Below are 17,648 nucleotides of genomic sequence, written 5' to 3'. Positions count from 1 at the left end.
TTAATCCATCAAGGGGAAGGAAAAATGGAGAAGGGATGTGGGGAGAAAGCCAAGGACGGGGTGGACTGAAGCTATTCAGCAGACACCCTCCCCGGCCCCAGACCAGGTCCTTCACAGACAAGCCCGTAGCACTCATCTGAAGTGTCACCACCCAGGCTCCAGAGGATGTTTGTCTTTATCCGTGATAGAGCCAGATGCCACAGCAACAGAGGGATTATCCAATAACCAAATAAATAAATAACAGCTCTCCCCAGTTAGATCAATGTTAATCCAGTTGCCCTGGGCGGTAAGCACACTCTCACGCCCAACAGCAGCGCTAATCAAAAGGATGGAGAAGCTCAACCCTCAGCACCGCTCGCTCCACAACGTGGCTACAGGAAGAGCGAAGTCTCCTCATTAAATATCACTCGGGGAGGCACAAGCAAGGTACCGGCCAGGGAACCTCGTCCCTGTCCTAAGCCTCCTGCAGCTCCACCTGCGATGGGCCCTCGAGCTCCATGGCTGGGGACCGAGAGTCCTCGGGCTGTCGGCTCTCACCGTGCTGGCTCGGGCTGGGCTCTGCCCCTCTGCCGCTCCCACGGCTCAGCCACTGCGGCTGCTGGCCTCCCTGCACTGCCTTTTATTTATATTTTATTGATTTACTTCATTCCGGAGTTTTGCTCCGATGGCAGCGGCTTCATGATGCTCTGGGAGACCCAGGAGGTGGAAACGTGGTTTAAATATTTCAGTGAAGCCTGGTGTCATGGAGGGACAGTAAGAAGGGAAAAGCCTAAAAAGGATGTGTGTTCGGGGAACAGGGATGGGGACAGGGGTCGGCACCTCCAAGACACAGCCCTCTCCCGGCCAGCCACAGGTCTGCACCGCACCCCCTCCCTGGCACATTGCTAACGAGGTCCTTTGAGAAATTAGGGGCACCCGTGTAGCGTGATAAATGAAGCAGAGAGAGTAAGAAAGCAATGTGCCTAAAGAGACCGGCCAAGGGAAGGTGTCAGGGATGTAACCAGGACCGGGTCACACCCGTGTCTTCTCCAGGCGTCTCCCCAGGGCCAGGCACAAAACCCGACAGGCTTTGTGCAGTCTGGCCATGCCACGAACTTTGGTCGATGTCTGAAAGATGCTCTGGTTTTCTTGAGCCTTTCTGGTGACATGCCAGCCCTGTGGCTCTCAGCCATCCCTGCTGGAGGCTGGTGGCACCGGGCTGGTGGAGACAAGGAGGCACGGCACAGCATGCGAAGGGAGAAGACAGCACGGAGGGCCTCGAGCTGGGCCGGTGGAGCTTATTAATTGTTTTTGTTCAGCACTTGGTGTATCTTTCAATATTCATCAGCCCGTGATGAAGGAGAGCTCAGAGCTATCGTTAAATATTGATGGGCCAGGCAGACTCACAACAGGGCTTGGCAGGCTGCCTCCTGCTCACGCTGCCCCCCGGCCCCGGCGAGACTCCCAGCTTGCGAAGATCCGCTTGGCTTTCCCAGGAAAACCCCCCTGTGCCTGGCAAGGTGGGCAAGCCCCGAGGAGGCAGCGGGGAAAGGAGGACTCCTGCCTGCTGACAGCCTGCGGAGGCACCCATGCAGCATGGCAGCCACCAGGCAAGGTGAGCGCTGCCCCAGGTGCCGAGAGGTGCAGGGGACGGCCTGGTCACCTGGAGAAGGGTAGGCAGGTGAGAGCATCGCTGCAGCGATGCACAACAGCACCTGACACCAATGTGCATCCTCCCTGCACCCGCCTACACAGCTGGCAACTGCCGACCATCTTGCTCTCTCCTTCCCAGACAAGATGAACCCACACGGGCCAAACCAAAGCGAGAACATCCCATGGGCGACTCCTGAGTTGGATGGCTCCAGGCGGTCCCACATCCCTCTCGTACTTGCACGCAGAGAGGCAAGGAAATGCTTGACCACAGACCCAGTGCCGACATTGCCACAGACAACACCAAAGCCACCACTGATGGCATCCCTAAAGGACACCAGCTCGTGTCCACACACTCAGAAGAGCCTGGGCACAGTCCCACAGCTCCAACCTCTCGGATGGTCACTCACCTCCGCAAGAGCAGCTTGGGGTGGTTCTTACTCTCCAGGTTCTTCTCTATGAGGTCGGAGAGGAGCTGCTTCAGCACACCCGTGGCGTACTCCATCTCGCCCTGCAGCGCCGTCATGATGAGGGAGGCCACGTTGCCGCGGTCCCGCATGGAGAAGCTCCGCTGAGCCTCCAGAGTGCGGATGAAGGTCAGCAAGAAGTGCTTTTTGTTCAGGAGCTGCCCAAAGAGGGTCAAGGACTTCTCCACGTTCGCCTGGACCTGCAAGGATAGAGCAAAGCTGGGAGATGGGCACGAGGGAGAGGGCGATGAGAAGGGGGCTGGGCTGCACAAGACCCTGGATTCACCCTCATCCCCCAAGAGGAAAGGATGAAAAAGGGTCAAAAAAGCAGCTGGATTTGCTCTCTCCATACTACCAAGCTTCCTCTTTGGTGATCAGCCTTGGTTTCCTCCAGAAGCATTATCTAGTTTGCAATATCTCAGCATCAGGTTAACACGGTCTCAGGGCATCCATGTATATATATATATGTATTCACACACACACTTCCATACAAAGACTCTCTCCCACGCGTGTGCAGGCATACACACGCACTTCCCGCCCATAAACAAACACTCTTTCTCTCCCAAACACGCGCACAAATTACAATTTTCAGTGTCAGCTAACAAGCAGCTCAATTCCCACCCAAGTGACTGCCTGCAACACGCGCTTCGGGTATTGCACAGAAAGCAAATAAAGCCACAACCCTGAGCTCCGCCAGCAGCAAACCCGCCTGGTTTAGGGGGCCGGGGGCTGGATTTGAGACAGGGAAGCAAATAGCAGAAATCTGGCTCTGCCCCGCTCCAGACACAGCCTGGAATATTCCCGTTCCTCTTGAGATGTTTGAAGGTGTATTTCTGGCCATACTTGGCCACGTAGGACCCAGCAGGGATTAGGCTGGGATGCTTTCATCCCCGCACTGCCATCGTCAGCCCAGCTCTGGTCAGCCCTGACCACATTTCTTATCAGAAATGAACATTTTTACAACACAACGTTTTCCCATTAGAAAAGATGGTTTCCTCTGAATAAAAGCTTTACTGCGGTAAAACGTCAATTTTAATTATTTTTTTCTTTTTCCTCCCTTGTCTTCCTGATTGGGAGAATAAGTGAAAAATTTCATTTCATGTCGATATTGGGAGACAAAACAACACTTTTCATTTCAAAACACCAACTCAAAATGAAGAACAGGGTTTTGACACATCAAATCATTTCACTTCAATCAAAACTTTGGATCAAAGCTCTTCAGTTCAGCAAAATTCCTCATGGTTGTAACCTCCCCCTCCAAAATACTCTTTCCCACTGGACAAAATCCCCGTTTCCCACCCAGTCCTTGTCAATACTGTGATACGAGCCTCCAAGCGCCACTGTCACCCTCATCACCCAGGTGAGAGGGAAAACCTGCCCCAGAGCATCCCAGAAGGGTGATGGGGGAGTGACAAACCCTCTCTGTCCCCGTCCTCGGGGTTCCTCTTGCAGGCACCACGCCAGCAAGCACGTGGCTCAATTTTGCCTAATGCAGGTCAGAGGATAAACCTCCTGCTAGGAACAGAAATGCTTTAAATGATGGTTTCCCGGAGTCCCTCCCTCCAGACGACGCGGGGACCTCACTGCAATGATGCTGGTAACTCAGGCGGATGCCGGAGGTTCAGCAGCGTCGGCTGCTCCCTGCAGGGATGCAGAAATGCCGGTTGCTTCCTCAGCACAGGAAGACCCGAGAGCTGGCTGGAGCACAGCCGCTGCGCTGGAGACTGACCAGACCCACCAGTAAAACTGGGGCAGAGGGAGACGGGCTGCATCCCCACCCCTGCGCGTTTGCTGGTGCTTTTGCAGCCAAGACCAGGCAAAGGAGACCCCGGGACGAGAGGCTTTATCCCTTCAGTGGAGCAGGAGGATCTCGATAAGATGGGAAACGGGCCCTGTCCACCAGTGACCATCCCATGGGAGCCTTGGCAGGGAGCACGGGAGGACCTGAAAGCCCCATCACAAGCAGCATGGCAATGCCCGAGCCTCCCGCATGCCTGTTGCCTCCCTGGGCCCCCCGTGTTTAACTCGCTGATCATTAGCAGAAATAAATGAACAATACTGAATTAAATATTTAATCAGGCTTAAATTCGCACAAAGCAACAAACCTCCCCCTCAAAACCTGAAGCGAAAGGGAGCGGGTACCGACAGCCTGATGCTCGCTGCAGATTAGCCTGTGCGCGAGCAAGTGCCGTTTCCTTCCCGTCACTTGCAATAGCTAATGTTACACTCTGAGTAAAGAGACAAATAAAAGCAAACGTGATTAAATTATATGAAGCTTACACAACTGTAGTTGCTTTATTTAATCTCTTTGGGGGATTTTTTTTTTCTTTTTTTTTTTTTTTCCTTTTTTTTTTTTCCCCTCCTTTGCAACTTTAACCTCTTCTTTCCCAGGCCAGGCTGAGCCGGCATGCTGTCTCCAGCGGGATGTTTTAAATTAGGAGCTGGAAGTGGACAAAATCCCACCCAGCCTGCCATGGCCAATGAAAAATTCCTCCTCTGATACCGTTTTTGATAGCCTTTCCACCCCTCTCTCTTTAGAGAAAATCCTTAAGAGCAAGAGCGGAGGTGAGGGGAGAGCCAGGCGCTCGCAGAGACAGGAAGGGCTGTGCCCCAGGGAGGGCTACGCTCACGCCTGCTGCGGCTCTGAGCATCCGGAAACCCAAGCTGCAAGGGGAAATCCATGGAAACGGGGTCCCTGCCGCCCTCCAGAGCTGGGATTAGGGACCAGGGAAGGAGAGCAGGCAGAGGGCCAGGGCCTCGAGCTGTAGCCATGCTGGCGTACAACACCAGCACGTGCGTTTGCAGTTGGTAAGAGCTTGTTGCATTGTAATTAGCGACCGTGCATCTCGCACCAGCGCCGATTACTTCTCCTAAATGCATTGTGAAGCCCCCGTCGACATTAATTACTGTGCCGGGTCAACAGCGAGGGGAAGCTAAGGTCACCCCCCCTCCTTTCTCTAATCAAGAGCGGCCTCGGCAGCCCAGCAAATGAGAAGCCAATTGCTGTGCAATTGCACGCACTAAATTAAACAGATGTGGGGAGGCCGGGAGAGGAGAGGGAGCTGGTTTGGGGAGCAGGGGAAGGATGCCAAGGATGGGTTCTGCACGGAGAAACGGAGCCCAGCAAGCAGGCGATGTCGGACAAGCCTGCTAGAAACGAGCGGCCGGTCAGGCATCAAACAAACCCAATTGAATAAAGCAAGTGCTGTAGAAAATGACAGCAGCAATGATATTAATATAAATATTGATATTAATGTCAGAGAGCACAGTAACCATTCGGCAGCCGGTCCCCATTTGCGCCGCCTGCCACGCAGCGGGATGCTCTTTGCCAGCATCAGAACCAAGGCATCTCTGCAGCCCTACGCTTGGGGCACGGGGACTCGCGCAGGGGACTGGGAAGGGACAGACAGGCAGACGGTACCACACCTCCATCTCCTTCAGCACGGGGTGGTCTTCGATCCCTGGGAAGAGAACCCGCATGGCGTAGGTGCGGTAATCCAGAAAGGGGATGCCAGCCCCGTCCAGGTCGTTGGTCAGCTCGTTAATGTCAGTCTGCAGCTCAGCGAAGGCTGGCAGGGGGGAAAAGCAGAATTAAGCAACACATTCCGGAGTCCCAGCAGCACAGCATCAGCGCCCAGGCTCCGCCACACCCCCCAGCACCCCATGGGTGAGACACCCCCTCCCCCAGGCGTGAATCAGGTCTGCATCCCCCCCGCAACAGGCTGTGATCTCCGTCCCCATCTCACAGATGGAGAAACTGAGCTGCGGAGGGTGGGGATGACTTCCCCAGAATAAACCAAGTGGCAGATTTGGGAACAGGATCGTGGCTCCCAGGGGGCTCAAATCCCCCCTTCTCAGCACTCACAGCCTCCCACAGATGCTGGGGGCAGCGGGGAACAACAAGGCTTGAACAAAGCCAGAGCTTCTGGGGGAAAACGCCAGCCTAAACCACAAGAATGTCCTCGTTTCTTTTTGACCTAAATACTACTCACGAGAAGAGCTTAAACACACCCACCCCGGCACCTCCGGATCCGAGCAGAGGCAGCTGCAACTCCCAAGGGAATGCGATGCAGGGGGGGTCCTGAACCTTTAATTGCACCTACAGGGAAAAGCTGACGGGAGAGGAGTCCTGGAGATGCACCAGGGAAAGGTGTTGGCGGGGGGGGGGGAGAAAACCCTCAGAAAAATCAAATTAACGGCACTTTAAAGGGAGCTGAAAGCCAGGCAGAGGACTGCAGGCTCGTCAGCCTGATGAGAAAAAACAAACCGTCAGCTTGAAAGGCATGCTATCTTATCTGTAACTAGTGGGACTAGAAAAGAGAAAAGGCAGGGAAGAGATTGTGCCTTTTAATTAAAAGCAGATCCTTTTATCTGCCAGCTGTGGAAGACAAGACACCATCCCCTCCACCCGCTCCCTCCCCTCTCCCTGTCACCAGTGCCATCCGCAGGCGTGCGCAGGGATGGGGATTTGGGGCACCAAAGGGTTTCTCTTTCTTTCCCCTTTTTATTATCTTGTTTTCGGTGCCTGCTCCATCCGCAGCGCCCGGGCTGGCTGTGGCTGGCAGGGTCGGGGCCTCGGAAGCCAGCTCAGGGGGATAATGGGCAATTAGGTTTTATCAGAAGGATCATACAAGGAATTCTGTCCAATTTCACAGCATCCGTCTGTCACATAACGAGAGACCGACTGCCCGCACCCAGGCAGCCTTCGCTACCCTCTTTCTTTTCTCCCGTTTGGAGAAAAGGAGGGGAATTCCTTAACTGGAAAAATCCCCAGATCCCACGTAAAATGAGTTTCCTCTGACAAAGCAGCTTTGCCCATTCCCACCGCCTCGCTGGAAGGCAGCAGGGAAAGGGTGGGAGCACAGTGAGCCTCAGGATATCAGGAGACCCTCCAAGACCCCCACATTAGTGGCACAAGGATCCCTCACCCTCTTTGCATTCCAAGGCCACCCGTGATTCCAGGTTGTCCATCTGCAGCTGGAGGCGTTTCAGGGTCCGGTCAGCATCCCGGGACTTGCGCTTGTAGGCGATGAGGACGATGATGATGATGAGGAGGAGCAGACCACCCCCGCCGCCGATGCCGATGATAGCGGGCAGGGTGAGCAGGCTGTCCGAGTAGATCTGCAGCGTCCCCGGGGAGAACTCGAACCCTCCAGCCTTGATCTGCACCACGGGGAGGGGGAAAAAAAGGACCTGGCGTCAGGGGGCATGCACCCAGGGCAGCCCTCCCTACCGTGCCCACTGTGCTGGGAACTGGGGGATGATTCCCAGCCTGGGGGAAAAAGGATGTGGAAAACAGCAGGAATGGCAGGAGCCGGTCCGGAGCAGCACGGCGCACTTTAATGGGATGCAGGACATGCTGCTGGAGCGGGCAGAGAGTTTGATGTCTCATTCAGACAACATTATAGTACCAGATGGGATGTGAAGCGAGTTCCCCCACGGGTGGGGAGCCTGGAGGGGACCGTGCCGGGTCCCTTTCAACCTGGCAGCGTCCTGGAGCGTGAGCACTGCTGTGCTACAACCCCACAAACAAAGGAGCCTTCCTTACGGCATGAACCAGCACCGGGGGAAAGGGTGGGAACCCCCCCCCACTGCCTTGGCACAGGCTCTGCCTTGGCACCCAGCAGCGAAGCGAAGTTGTTGGCAGGGCCAGCCAGGGCCACCCAGGGCACAGGAACGCCCAGCTGAGCGTGCCGGGGAGGGGACAAAGTATTTGGTCCTACCAAACAGGTAATTAGGGAGAGCGATGCCCAGGGAGCAGCAGGAAGGTGCCTGAAGATGCTCCGGCACGTGCACCGGCTATCGGGTCCTCATCTGGGGCCAGGGACGCAGCAGGGCCAGTGCCAGGAGAGAGACTAAACCTCTGTGACACGTGGGACACGAGAAGCAAGGGCAGCGGTGCCGGCATTTACCGTGACTTTGTGCTGGCCGGTGAGGTTGGGGGACTCGCAGAGCAGCTGGGTCTCGGAGACAGTCAGGGTGCAGGGAGTGTCTCCGATCAGCACCGTGTAGTTAAGGCGGGAGTTACCAGCAGCCGGCGGGAGCAGGTTCCGGCCCTTTGAGGGAACAAGGAATGAGATTGTCAGTTCTCATGCAATGGGGAACACTTAAAAAAACCCAACATAAAGAAAATCTGTGCTCTCGCAGTGCGGAAATCTGCCCCAGGAGAGACGAAAAGCCACCTCCACAGAGGGACATGTCCCCACCCCTCAGTCCCTGGCTGCACGCTGCCTTACCTTGAGGATGAGGGGAGAGCTGGGCTTCAGTTCCAGCATCCCCGTGGGGCTGAGCGGCTCAAAGACAGGGTCCGGGTAGTAGACGAAGTTGGTGGTGTTGACAATCAGCAAGGCCTGGACGTTATCCATGATGAAGCCGATCTCATCTGGACGGTCGCCGACCTCCGGAGGGCTCTGTATAGGGTTGTCGATGGAGGGCGCGTAGCACACCATGGTGGTGTCATTGTAGACGGTGCAGTTCTGCAGGGGGCACAGACCAAGGTCAGACCTGGCTCCCAACAGGGAGGTCAGGATCACACTCCACCAGGATCTCCTGCAAGCAGCAGCTCTGGACATCGGGCTTAGACTTGGGATCTCCTGTCCTGTGCTGTTACATCAACAGGCACCGCACTCCACCCCAGGGCAGAGGGACTCCTGTCTGCAATGGATGTGCGAGGGGTGGCAGGTGGGAGCTTGCTGGGGATGGGATCTTTCTGTTACTATCCTGCAGACATCGCACAGTTTTGCACGCTCAGATCTCGACCCTCTCCTGGCAGCACCCGGCCGGAGGTCCTGCAGGGAGATCGGCGCTTCTTTTTGGGTGGCAGCCCTGGGAACTCAGCCCCTCCAGGCCATCACACCTGATGGGCAAGGGATGCGCTTTCTGCCCTACACTGCAGAGGGACAGCGTCCCTCCTCCTTGTGCTCTGCCGCCAGCCCCAGCCAGCACCACTTACGTTCTCCCTTTCAGAGCTGCAGTACTTCGCCCGGATCCTGGGCTCTTTGATGGTGGCCAGGTTGGTGCCAGTCACGGTCAGCAGCGTCCCACCGCTAGAGACATGGAGATAATGGGTTAGGAGAGGCAGTGTGGCACTGGGTCCCCACTTCTGGGAGGGAAGCGCCCATCCTCGCCAGCCAGACACCCACCTGCCCCAGCCTGGGTGCACCACAATGCCCCAGGGACCTTTCATCCCACCCAGCTGTCACCACAGCCAGCAGGATCTGGCATTCACCACCACGAAATCATCTCAGCTGATCCAAGGGGCAGCTAGAGATACAAAACTTGCCAATTAACACTAATGCCCTACACTGTGTCCAGGTTTGGGGTCTGAAGGCAGCTCCCAAGCTAAAGGAGACCAAGCATCCACAATGGGAAAGCATCCTGAGGAGGAGGAGGTCCCATCTGCCACCCCCTTCTCCACCATGCAGACAGCGGGTGGCAGGGCAGGCTGAGCCCTAGCAGGTTTTCTCCACAGCTTGGTGTTAAAAGCCCTGTGGTCCCGGAGAGCTCGGCCATGCCCCTGGGGAGCTCACTCCTCATCAACACCCTGGGGAAGGTTTCCCTTGGCGCTAGAGCTTAATGGATTCCTTCGCCTTCTCTCCAGCCAATTCAAACCTTTTAGAAAAATATGTAAACATTTCAAAAAAATCCCCCGATGGGAAATATTTTAATTTTATTCGCCACCGCCAAATGTCAAGCGGAAATTAAGCAGCTCCAAAGCGCTCTCTGCTTTTGCCCCCTGCCAGGCTGAGCACTGCAGGCCAGGACTTTGCAGGGCCCCGGTGCCAAGCCATTGCTCACACTCCTCTTGCCACATCTCTGGAGCATGGCCCAGCGGCTATCACAGCAGCACTGGGATCTACCCATCGGGATGGGGGTGGGGATCCACGTGGAGAAGAGCCCCCTGCGTCCCACAAGCTCCCTGCAGACACCCCACGATTCACCTGTTGATGCTCCACTCGGGATCGATCTTCTGGATGGTGGGGTCCTCCGTGTAGTTGTACTTCACCTCCGGGTTGCTCAGCTCTGCCCGGTTGATGTTGATGAGGATGGGGGAGCCGCCGGGGGCGTGCCCGGGGGGCGTCCTGCACCGGATCTCGCGGGCGCTTCTCCTGGGGCACAAACGCACAACCCATCAACCCATCAGAGCGCGGGCAGGAGGGAGGCGAGGGCGGCCAGGGGGGGGCCGATACTGCCCATGAGCCCCCTGCCCCAGCCCCTCTCCCCTTCTGAAACTGCCAGAGGAAAAGAAAGAAAGGAGGAAAAAAACGAAAAAAAAAAAACACCCAAGAAATGAAACAAAAGGCAGCCGGGAAAAGCTGAGCAGCTCCTGAGCGTTCCCATCGCGCGGCTGCTGCAAACAGCAGCGATTAGGGCTGATAACCAGTAATTACCACAGGAAAATATTTAAAGAGCCGCTCCATTATCATCCCTAATCTAAAAATTATCCACTTCATGCCTCAGGGCTTTGTGCTTTTAGAGAAAAAACCCCGTTCTTTGGGCTCTTCCTGCAGCCTCTGACACACAGAGGTTTCGGGGGGAGATGCCTCTGGCCACCTGTGGGGTTTGGCTCCCAGGGTTGCCACTGGCCCCCCAGCACAGGCTCCCAGCCTCCGGAGGTGACCGTCACCCATCCTCCTCCACCCTCTGTGCTCCTCACCAGGAGAAAGCGCAGGGCCGTCCCCCGATGGTCACGGAGACGTTGCTGCCAGCGTTGAGGTGGCTGCCTTCGATGGCAATCCAGGTGCCGCCGGAGAGAGGGCCCCGGGCTGGGACCACGCGGGAGAAAGTGGGGGTCTGTCAAAGGAAAAGAGCAGTCCTGGTGTCAGACGGGCTGGGGACCAAAACCCACGTCCCCAAGCAGCCCTGAGCACGTGACGGGGCCACAGAGGAGAGGGACCTGTGGGACAGTGGTGGGACACGGCACTGAGGGTTGGCAGTGCCAGCAGGGAGGCAGGGCAGCAGCAGCCTTGGAAAAATTCAACCGGCACAACCCAACGCCTGCCCAGAGATCCCCGCCTGCCCCACAGGGAAATGATGGCCAGTTTTCTAATTTGCCATGAAAACCACCCCAAACCACCCCGCACCAGCCCTGCATCCCGGCACGGGGCTTACCACAAAGGTGAAGCTCTTGGGGGACGTGGCTCGGTAGTTGGGCGAGCAGTCGCGGATGCACACTTCCACCCGCGCCTCGTGGACCTTGCTCAGGCTGGCATCTCCGATTTCACACACGATCCTAAGGGATGTGAGGAAGGAACCCTCAGTGCCCTGGCACCAAGACAACCCCTGTGCCATGGTAGAGATGGACCAGCTTGAGGAAGGGTCTTCAGGTTTGGTCTGACACCAAACAAAGGTCCCAGGTGCCAGCAGGTTCACAAGAAACCAAGGTGGTGGCTGTTGGCACTGCCAGCCCTGGGGGGAGCATCCCCAAAGCCTTTGGGCTCCTCCCAGAGCAACCACAACCAGCAGGTACTCCTCTCCCAGTTCAGCCCAGTCAGCTCCACGTCTTCTGCAGCCACAGGCAGCATTTGAACATCAGCACTCCTGTCCCCCACCTACCAAGGTGATCTGGAGTGCGCCCACCCCTCACCGGACACTTACTGCTCAGCGCTGATGTACTCGCTCTCGATGGGGTTGCAGACCACTCTGCCGACTCGAACGCCCCAGCGAACATCTTCAAACTTGAGGCCCAGGTTCTCTCCAGTGATGGTCAGACGGGTCCCTCCTTGTCTGGGGCCAGTCTCAGGGGACAGCTAGGAGAGAGCATGGCCCATCAGCCAAAGGAGCAGAGCCGTGGGGACACCTCGCTCGGGCAACTGTGGGATGTGTGTTACCCCTCCATGAGGGGCAAGGAGCAAAGGGTGATGACAAATGCCAGCACGTCTATAAGGAGCCCACAGAGCCAGAAAGACCTCCCGAACGGCAGCTGTGTCCACAATTTCCCCCAAAAACAAGCCAGAAGATGCCAGATGTGTCCAAGAAGAGGGTTGGGATTTGGACACCCCGCTGCAGATGGAGCCCCCTCGCAGGTGACAAGGACACAGTTGGGAAGGAGGCAGGGCAGTGTCAGCCACAGCTCCAGCTGTGCCGGCGAGGAAGCACGTGGATCTGCCTGGCTTTTGGCCAGGTCCCACATACCCAGAGATGAGGTTCCTACGTCCAAGATGTCCTCAAAGGAGAAAACATTCCCCCAGGTCCCTGCGCATGGCAGACAGCGGCGAGAAGGGTTTCTCTCCGCCACCAAACCCTGTGCCGAGGCCGGCTGGGAAGGGAGGGGACCTCACCCTGGTGCTGCGCCTCATTTACCAGGATGATGATGCCCAATAAAGTGGGCAGGTGTGGCCTGACAGACGGCGGCGGGATGAGGGATGAACAGAGGCACGGGCCCACCGCTGCCTCCAACCAGGCAATTACAGGCGGTTTTACACCAGCGCTCAGCCGCCCCGGGGCCCAGCGCCCACCTGCAGCACTGACCGGGATGAACGGCAGGGCTGCGCGCCCCAGCTGGGGACGGCGCTGGGTCCCTCGTGACACCGAGACAGAGCAGGGGAAAAGGCAGCTGTGGGAAGGAGATGAAGGAGAGAATAATGCAGATCCAGGAGGAAGGTGGGTCCTGGTGCGGGAAAAGGGACCATTTTGTCGCAGGCGATGCTCGCGCTCCTGCGGCGCTGGCGGAGATCTCCTCTAGCACCGGGAGGCACCTCTGCCAGCGCTAAACCCAGCGCCTGGACAGGCTCACACTACGGCCGTGCTCACACTGGGAGCGAGCACGTGCGAGCTCTTTGCATTCCTGGCAAATCTGGGCAGCTGCCACCCCGGGGCCGGAGCCAGATGGGGCCTCCTCCTCCTCCTCCTCCTTTTGCTCTTCCTCCTCGCGCAAGGCTCGCTCCTGGACATCACTCCCGCAGCGAGGAGAAGTGGACGAGCAGAGGGTGGGAAACATACAGCAGCAGACATTGTCCGCATCCCCAGTGGGACACATGGAGCCAAGGGCTCTTTCTGCACAGCCCCGCCACAGCCATCGACACTGGGGTTAAGCGCCATCCTCCGGATTTGCACCGGGCTGATGACCTTCAGCACGTCCAAACCGGGGCAGCCGGTCCCCCCTGCGCACAGGCAGCCTGCGGGACACGTCCCAGGACAGCATCAGAGCTGGGATCGGCGCCTGGGGCCCCGGCTCCCACCAAGGCAGCTACGACTCACAATTTACACGGCGACAAAACCCTGCGGGGCTGCGGGGAACCACTGTTTGCCCGAACCCGGCTCAGCCCCTGCCCAGCTCCAGGATCGGAGCTCATTATGGCATCCGCAGCCAGCGTCAGGTTGGGTCTTCCCCCTAAATCAAGCTCCGCCGGGGAGGCTGGCAAGAAGCGGCTGTTTGTTTGGTGTTTCTAAATGAGTGTTAAAAGCTGCTCCGGCATGTTCGATTCCTCCTCCTCCGCAGCAAAGCTGACAAGGGCCACGCGTTTGGGGAGAAACAAGCCCAGGAATGAAATGACATCGTTGGCCGCCCAGCACAGAGAGGTCACGGCTAAACAAGGTGTGCGGGAGGAGGGAGCTGACGAGGAGAGCGAGGAATGCTTGAGCCTCCCCTTTCCCCCCTCCACCTCTGAACCCCTGGCCCCGACAAACACCGCTGCTTTTCTGCTAATTGGTTTCACAGGGTCCTTTTACATCAACAAGCAAACAGCTCTGGTGGGCGCGAGCAGTGGGCTCGCTCCCAGCTCCGGCAGCCACAGCAGGGCCAGGAGGTGCCGAGGCCAAGGGGTTCCCCCTTCCCAAGGGAAGAGATAATGCTCCGAGGGTCACAGCCAGCACCAGGCAGGATCCCCCAAGAGGTTTGAAGGGGGCTTGTCCCCACCACTGAGCAATGGGTAAGTGATTCTTCACTCCAAAGGTGTGAAGACGGTCATCGCCCAGCCCAGCCCCACCGCCCATGAAGACGCCTGCACTCTGGTGGGCTGGGCTTCAGCTCCTCCTGAAATCCCTGTGAAATCCCTCTTTTCCCCCCCCACCCCATGCTGCCCCCTCTGCACCAGGCTGCTCTCTGGACCGTTTCCAAGCCTGCCCACAGTCCGGAGTGTGGGACAGGGGTTGTGGGAAGCAGCAGGCTACCGGAGGAGCATCACACCAACAGCTACGCACACCCACAGCGACCGCCAGCTCCCAGGGGACTAACGCAGAGCGGCACCAAGGTCAAGCCCACCTGCTAACAGATCTGCTTCTGCTGCACCTGCAGTTACTGCAAAATTTCATAACGATTCAGGGCGGGAGAGCTGCCACCGAGGCTGGACACCACCAGCTGCTGGGAAGCTGCTGTGAGTGGGATGCGTGTGCATGCCCGCAGCCCTGGCCATGCCAGCACAAGAGGAAAGGGCACAGCTTGCAGCAAGGCCACCCCAGTCACCACCCGGCCACTGCGGTCTTCGGTCCCACCATCCGCAGGGGTCCAGCTTTGGGAAGTTCAGCCTGAGCAGGGTAGGAAGCCACCAGGGACGGGGAGCCCTGCAGCGCCGCACACAACAGCGGATCTCCTTGTACAGATGCAGGCTCTGGGGCTCGATCCCACTCCCACAGGAACAGATCCCTTCTCCTGCCAGCACTCCGCCAGCCTCAGGCAACTCTCTGCAGGCAGTACTCCTCGCAGGCAGGGACATGCCCGGTGGGGGAATACCCCCCTCTCCCCATGTTGGCTGCCACCCAGCACACTGCAGCGCCGGTACCCTGCGAGAGGCAGGCGGCGCAGGGAAAAGGCACGACTCTCATTTCCAGCTTCCATCAGATAAGACACTGAAACCCAAACAGATCAGATCCCGTGCTAAGACTCCGGTAATTAACACCGTTGAGGCCGGCCAGCCGCGGGTAAACAGAAGGTATCCAGCAGAAATACCCACCAGTCCCTCCTCATGCACTTGGAGCTCGGCCCAACAGGCATGTGAACATTAATACACGCAATCTTATTAAACGAAGGTCATAAAAGCTGTCAGTGAAAGGGGATGATGAACTGCCGGCGCACACGGCGACAAGAGGAGGAGCAACCCAGAACCGCAGCTTTCCTGGGATCCTCCGCCCACGTGCAGGAGGAGCGGTGGGAATGTCGGAGATGGGCCACAAAGCCGAGCGCACGGGGGTGATGGAGAGAAGGTTTTAGCCTTGGAAATGAGAGTGACGACAACAGATGCTGAGTCCTAAACACCGAGCAGATCTGGCTGCTGTGAGGTGCCACCAGAGAGTCCCATCCCCATCTCCATCCCCATCTTCCCCCCCAGTTCCCCGGCACGGGATATCACCACCTGGCCGTCCCCGCGTACCTTGGTGATCTTGGGCTCGGTGCAGCGGCTGTTGCCGCTGCTGGCGTGCATCCAGCTGCTCTCGTAGGCCAGGCAGTGCTGCCGCAGGGAGCAGCGCCTCTCCAGCACGCACCAGCCGCACTCGAAGCGCGGGTCAGCCTTGAGGCACAGACCGCAGCTCTCCCGCAGGGCCGAGCACTTGTACAGGTGGGCTGCAATGGCAGGAGGAGTACGGGGGTCAGCACAGCCCCTCCAGCCCACGGGCACAGAGTTTTGGGGAGAAGGGCACCCACTCTCGCCCCTCCCACTGCATGCGGGTAATCCATGCAGAGGTAATGGTTTTAAACTGAAAAAGGGGAGATTTAGATTAGATATTAGGAAGAAATTTTTCACTCTGAGGGTGGTGAGGCACTGGAACAGGTTGCCCAGAGAAGCTGTGGATGCCCCATCCCTGGAGGGGTTCAAGGCCGGGCTGGACGGGGCTTGGAGCAGCCCGGGCTGGTGGGAGGTGTCCCTGCCCAGGGCAGGGTGTTGGAACTAGATGATCTTTAAGGTCCCTTCCAACCCAAACCATCCTATGATTCTACGATTCCATGCAAGCCACCAGCTTCCCAAGGGGACAAACCCCCACAGGCAGAAGGCACCAGCACCCTGGACTCAAAGCCAAGGCAGAGCTTTGGGCGCTCTCCCGAAGTTTCTTGGAGAAAAGCCTCTCTCATTTAGAAACCCAGCAGATTGACACAGCCAGAGCATCGCTCCCTCCCCCAAGGCACTGGTGCAAACTGCAGTCGGGGAGGGGGAGAGGGGTGGGCTGGAAGCTGGCGGCGGCGGGGGGGGGGCACCAGGATGCTTTCCCACCCCCGTCCCATGCTTCACTCACCCTGGATGTTCTGGGGATTGTCGATGACAAAGTTCCCGTTCCACACCACGGACAAGTTGACCGGCAGGTCGCTGATGTCGTTCCCTTCATAGAAATACTGCAGGAGGAGACAGAAGGAGGTAGAGCCCGTTAATGGGCGAGGTGAGACACCCCGATGAGGGGCACAGAGCGTACAACCCCATTCCATGGATGGCTCCCACCAACCCAGAGGAGAGCGATGGGAGCCTGGTTCAGTCAGGTCTAACAGCCACTGGTCAAAGCATCGGATACAGCACCTGCAAACCAGTAGGCTAGACTGGCAAAAAAGGATAAATAAGCAAAATAGAGGGTTTCTAAATAAACCCAAAACCCATTAACACAAAGGTCTGAAGCTGCTGCTGGGAGAGAAGGAAACAGATGGTGTCTCTGCAGCACACACGTACCTCTCCCCGCCAGGCACCCGAGCCCTCCCCCATGTCCTCCCCACTCCAGGGATGCTCAGTCGGATGTTTGGGATCACATTTGGGATCATGCTCATCACTACAGTGAAGCTCAGGGAGGACAAGCTGGGCACATGGCAGCAGCAGATTCAGTAGAGCCACCCCTGACACCCGGTAGGAGGTTGTCCCCCATGGTCCCCTCCAGCCCCATCACCCATAACACAATAACACAAAGCCGTGGGCGGGACAGAGCCAGGCACCAGCCCTGTGCCACACCAGCCCTCCGGAAGGTCTTGGGAGACCATCCCTCCCCTCCACACGCTGCCTCTACACCGCACCCCCAGCTGCCCCGCTCCCAGCCCCACGCTGTGCCTGTCCAGCGGCTCTATCCCACTCCCAGACCGGCATCACCACCCAGATCCCCCAGGCTCCCATGCAGGGATGTGACACTGGGGGATCCTGCCCCCCAGCTCCCGGGGACCTGCTGCATGCCCAAACTCAGGCCCCGGCACCCGCTGCTGTCCGGACGTACCCACCTCTGCTGCTCCTTCCAGCGCGGGCAGTGCCTCCTCCCCACCCACACCCCTCTCCGCTGCCTCAACACCCAAGCCCCAGCAGCCCCATCAATATTCCCCGCACAGCCCCTGTACGCAGGCGGAGAGGTTTAATCGATACAGAGGCAGGAAGGCAGTCGGAACCATCCCTGACAGCTAATGACCTCCTTCGGCAAGAGATTCCCCGCTCCTCGCCCGAGAAAATGACAGGCGTGTCAGGAGAGATTAAATGAATGATTCATGGGTTGCTGGAGTTTGTTAGGGAGCGGTGGACGCGCCGGCAGCGGCTCACCCGGCCGCAGCCCTGCCACCGCCTCCAGCCAGCCCCAGCGTCACCTCGTGCAGCCCTGGTGGTGGCCTCAGCATCTCCTCCAGCTCTGCCCCAGCTGCTGCCCCACAGAGCACATTTGTCC

The 17,648-nt window shown here is 57.9% G+C and overlaps 1 protein-coding gene across 5 annotated transcripts in view; it reads right to left on the bottom strand.

Annotated features, from left to right (window-relative positions):
- The window catches only part of PLXNA1 (plexin A1), a 120,332-nt gene that overhangs the window by 21,022 nt on the left and 81,662 nt on the right, over positions 1 to 17,648 (bottom strand). For all 5 annotated transcript variants that reach the window (XM_054216380.1, XM_054216382.1, XM_054216384.1 and 2 more), the window contains exons 11-22: positions 16,263 to 16,359; positions 15,404 to 15,594; positions 11,694 to 11,845; positions 11,208 to 11,328; positions 10,753 to 10,889; positions 10,037 to 10,204; positions 9,049 to 9,142; positions 8,333 to 8,572; positions 8,009 to 8,152; positions 7,025 to 7,259; positions 5,523 to 5,665; positions 2,040 to 2,296 (exon numbers count right to left, since the gene is read on the bottom strand). In XM_054216380.1, coding sequence (XP_054072355.1) covers positions 2,040 to 2,296; positions 5,523 to 5,665; positions 7,025 to 7,259; positions 8,009 to 8,152; positions 8,333 to 8,572; positions 9,049 to 9,142; positions 10,037 to 10,204; positions 10,753 to 10,889; positions 11,208 to 11,328; positions 11,694 to 11,845; positions 15,404 to 15,594; positions 16,263 to 16,359 — 1,979 coding nt within the window. The remainder of the gene's footprint in view (positions 1 to 2,039; positions 2,297 to 5,522; positions 5,666 to 7,024; positions 7,260 to 8,008; positions 8,153 to 8,332; positions 8,573 to 9,048; positions 9,143 to 10,036; positions 10,205 to 10,752; positions 10,890 to 11,207; positions 11,329 to 11,693; positions 11,846 to 15,403; positions 15,595 to 16,262; positions 16,360 to 17,648) is intronic.

The sequence above is a fragment of the Rissa tridactyla genome, chromosome 10, assembly GCF_028500815.1.
Source record: "Rissa tridactyla isolate bRisTri1 chromosome 10, bRisTri1.patW.cur.20221130, whole genome shotgun sequence".
NCBI classification, from domain to species: Eukaryota; Metazoa; Chordata; class Aves; order Charadriiformes; family Laridae; genus Rissa; species Rissa tridactyla.
Note: the sequence above shows the minus strand (reverse complement) of the source record. Positions and strands in the feature narration are given on the sequence as shown.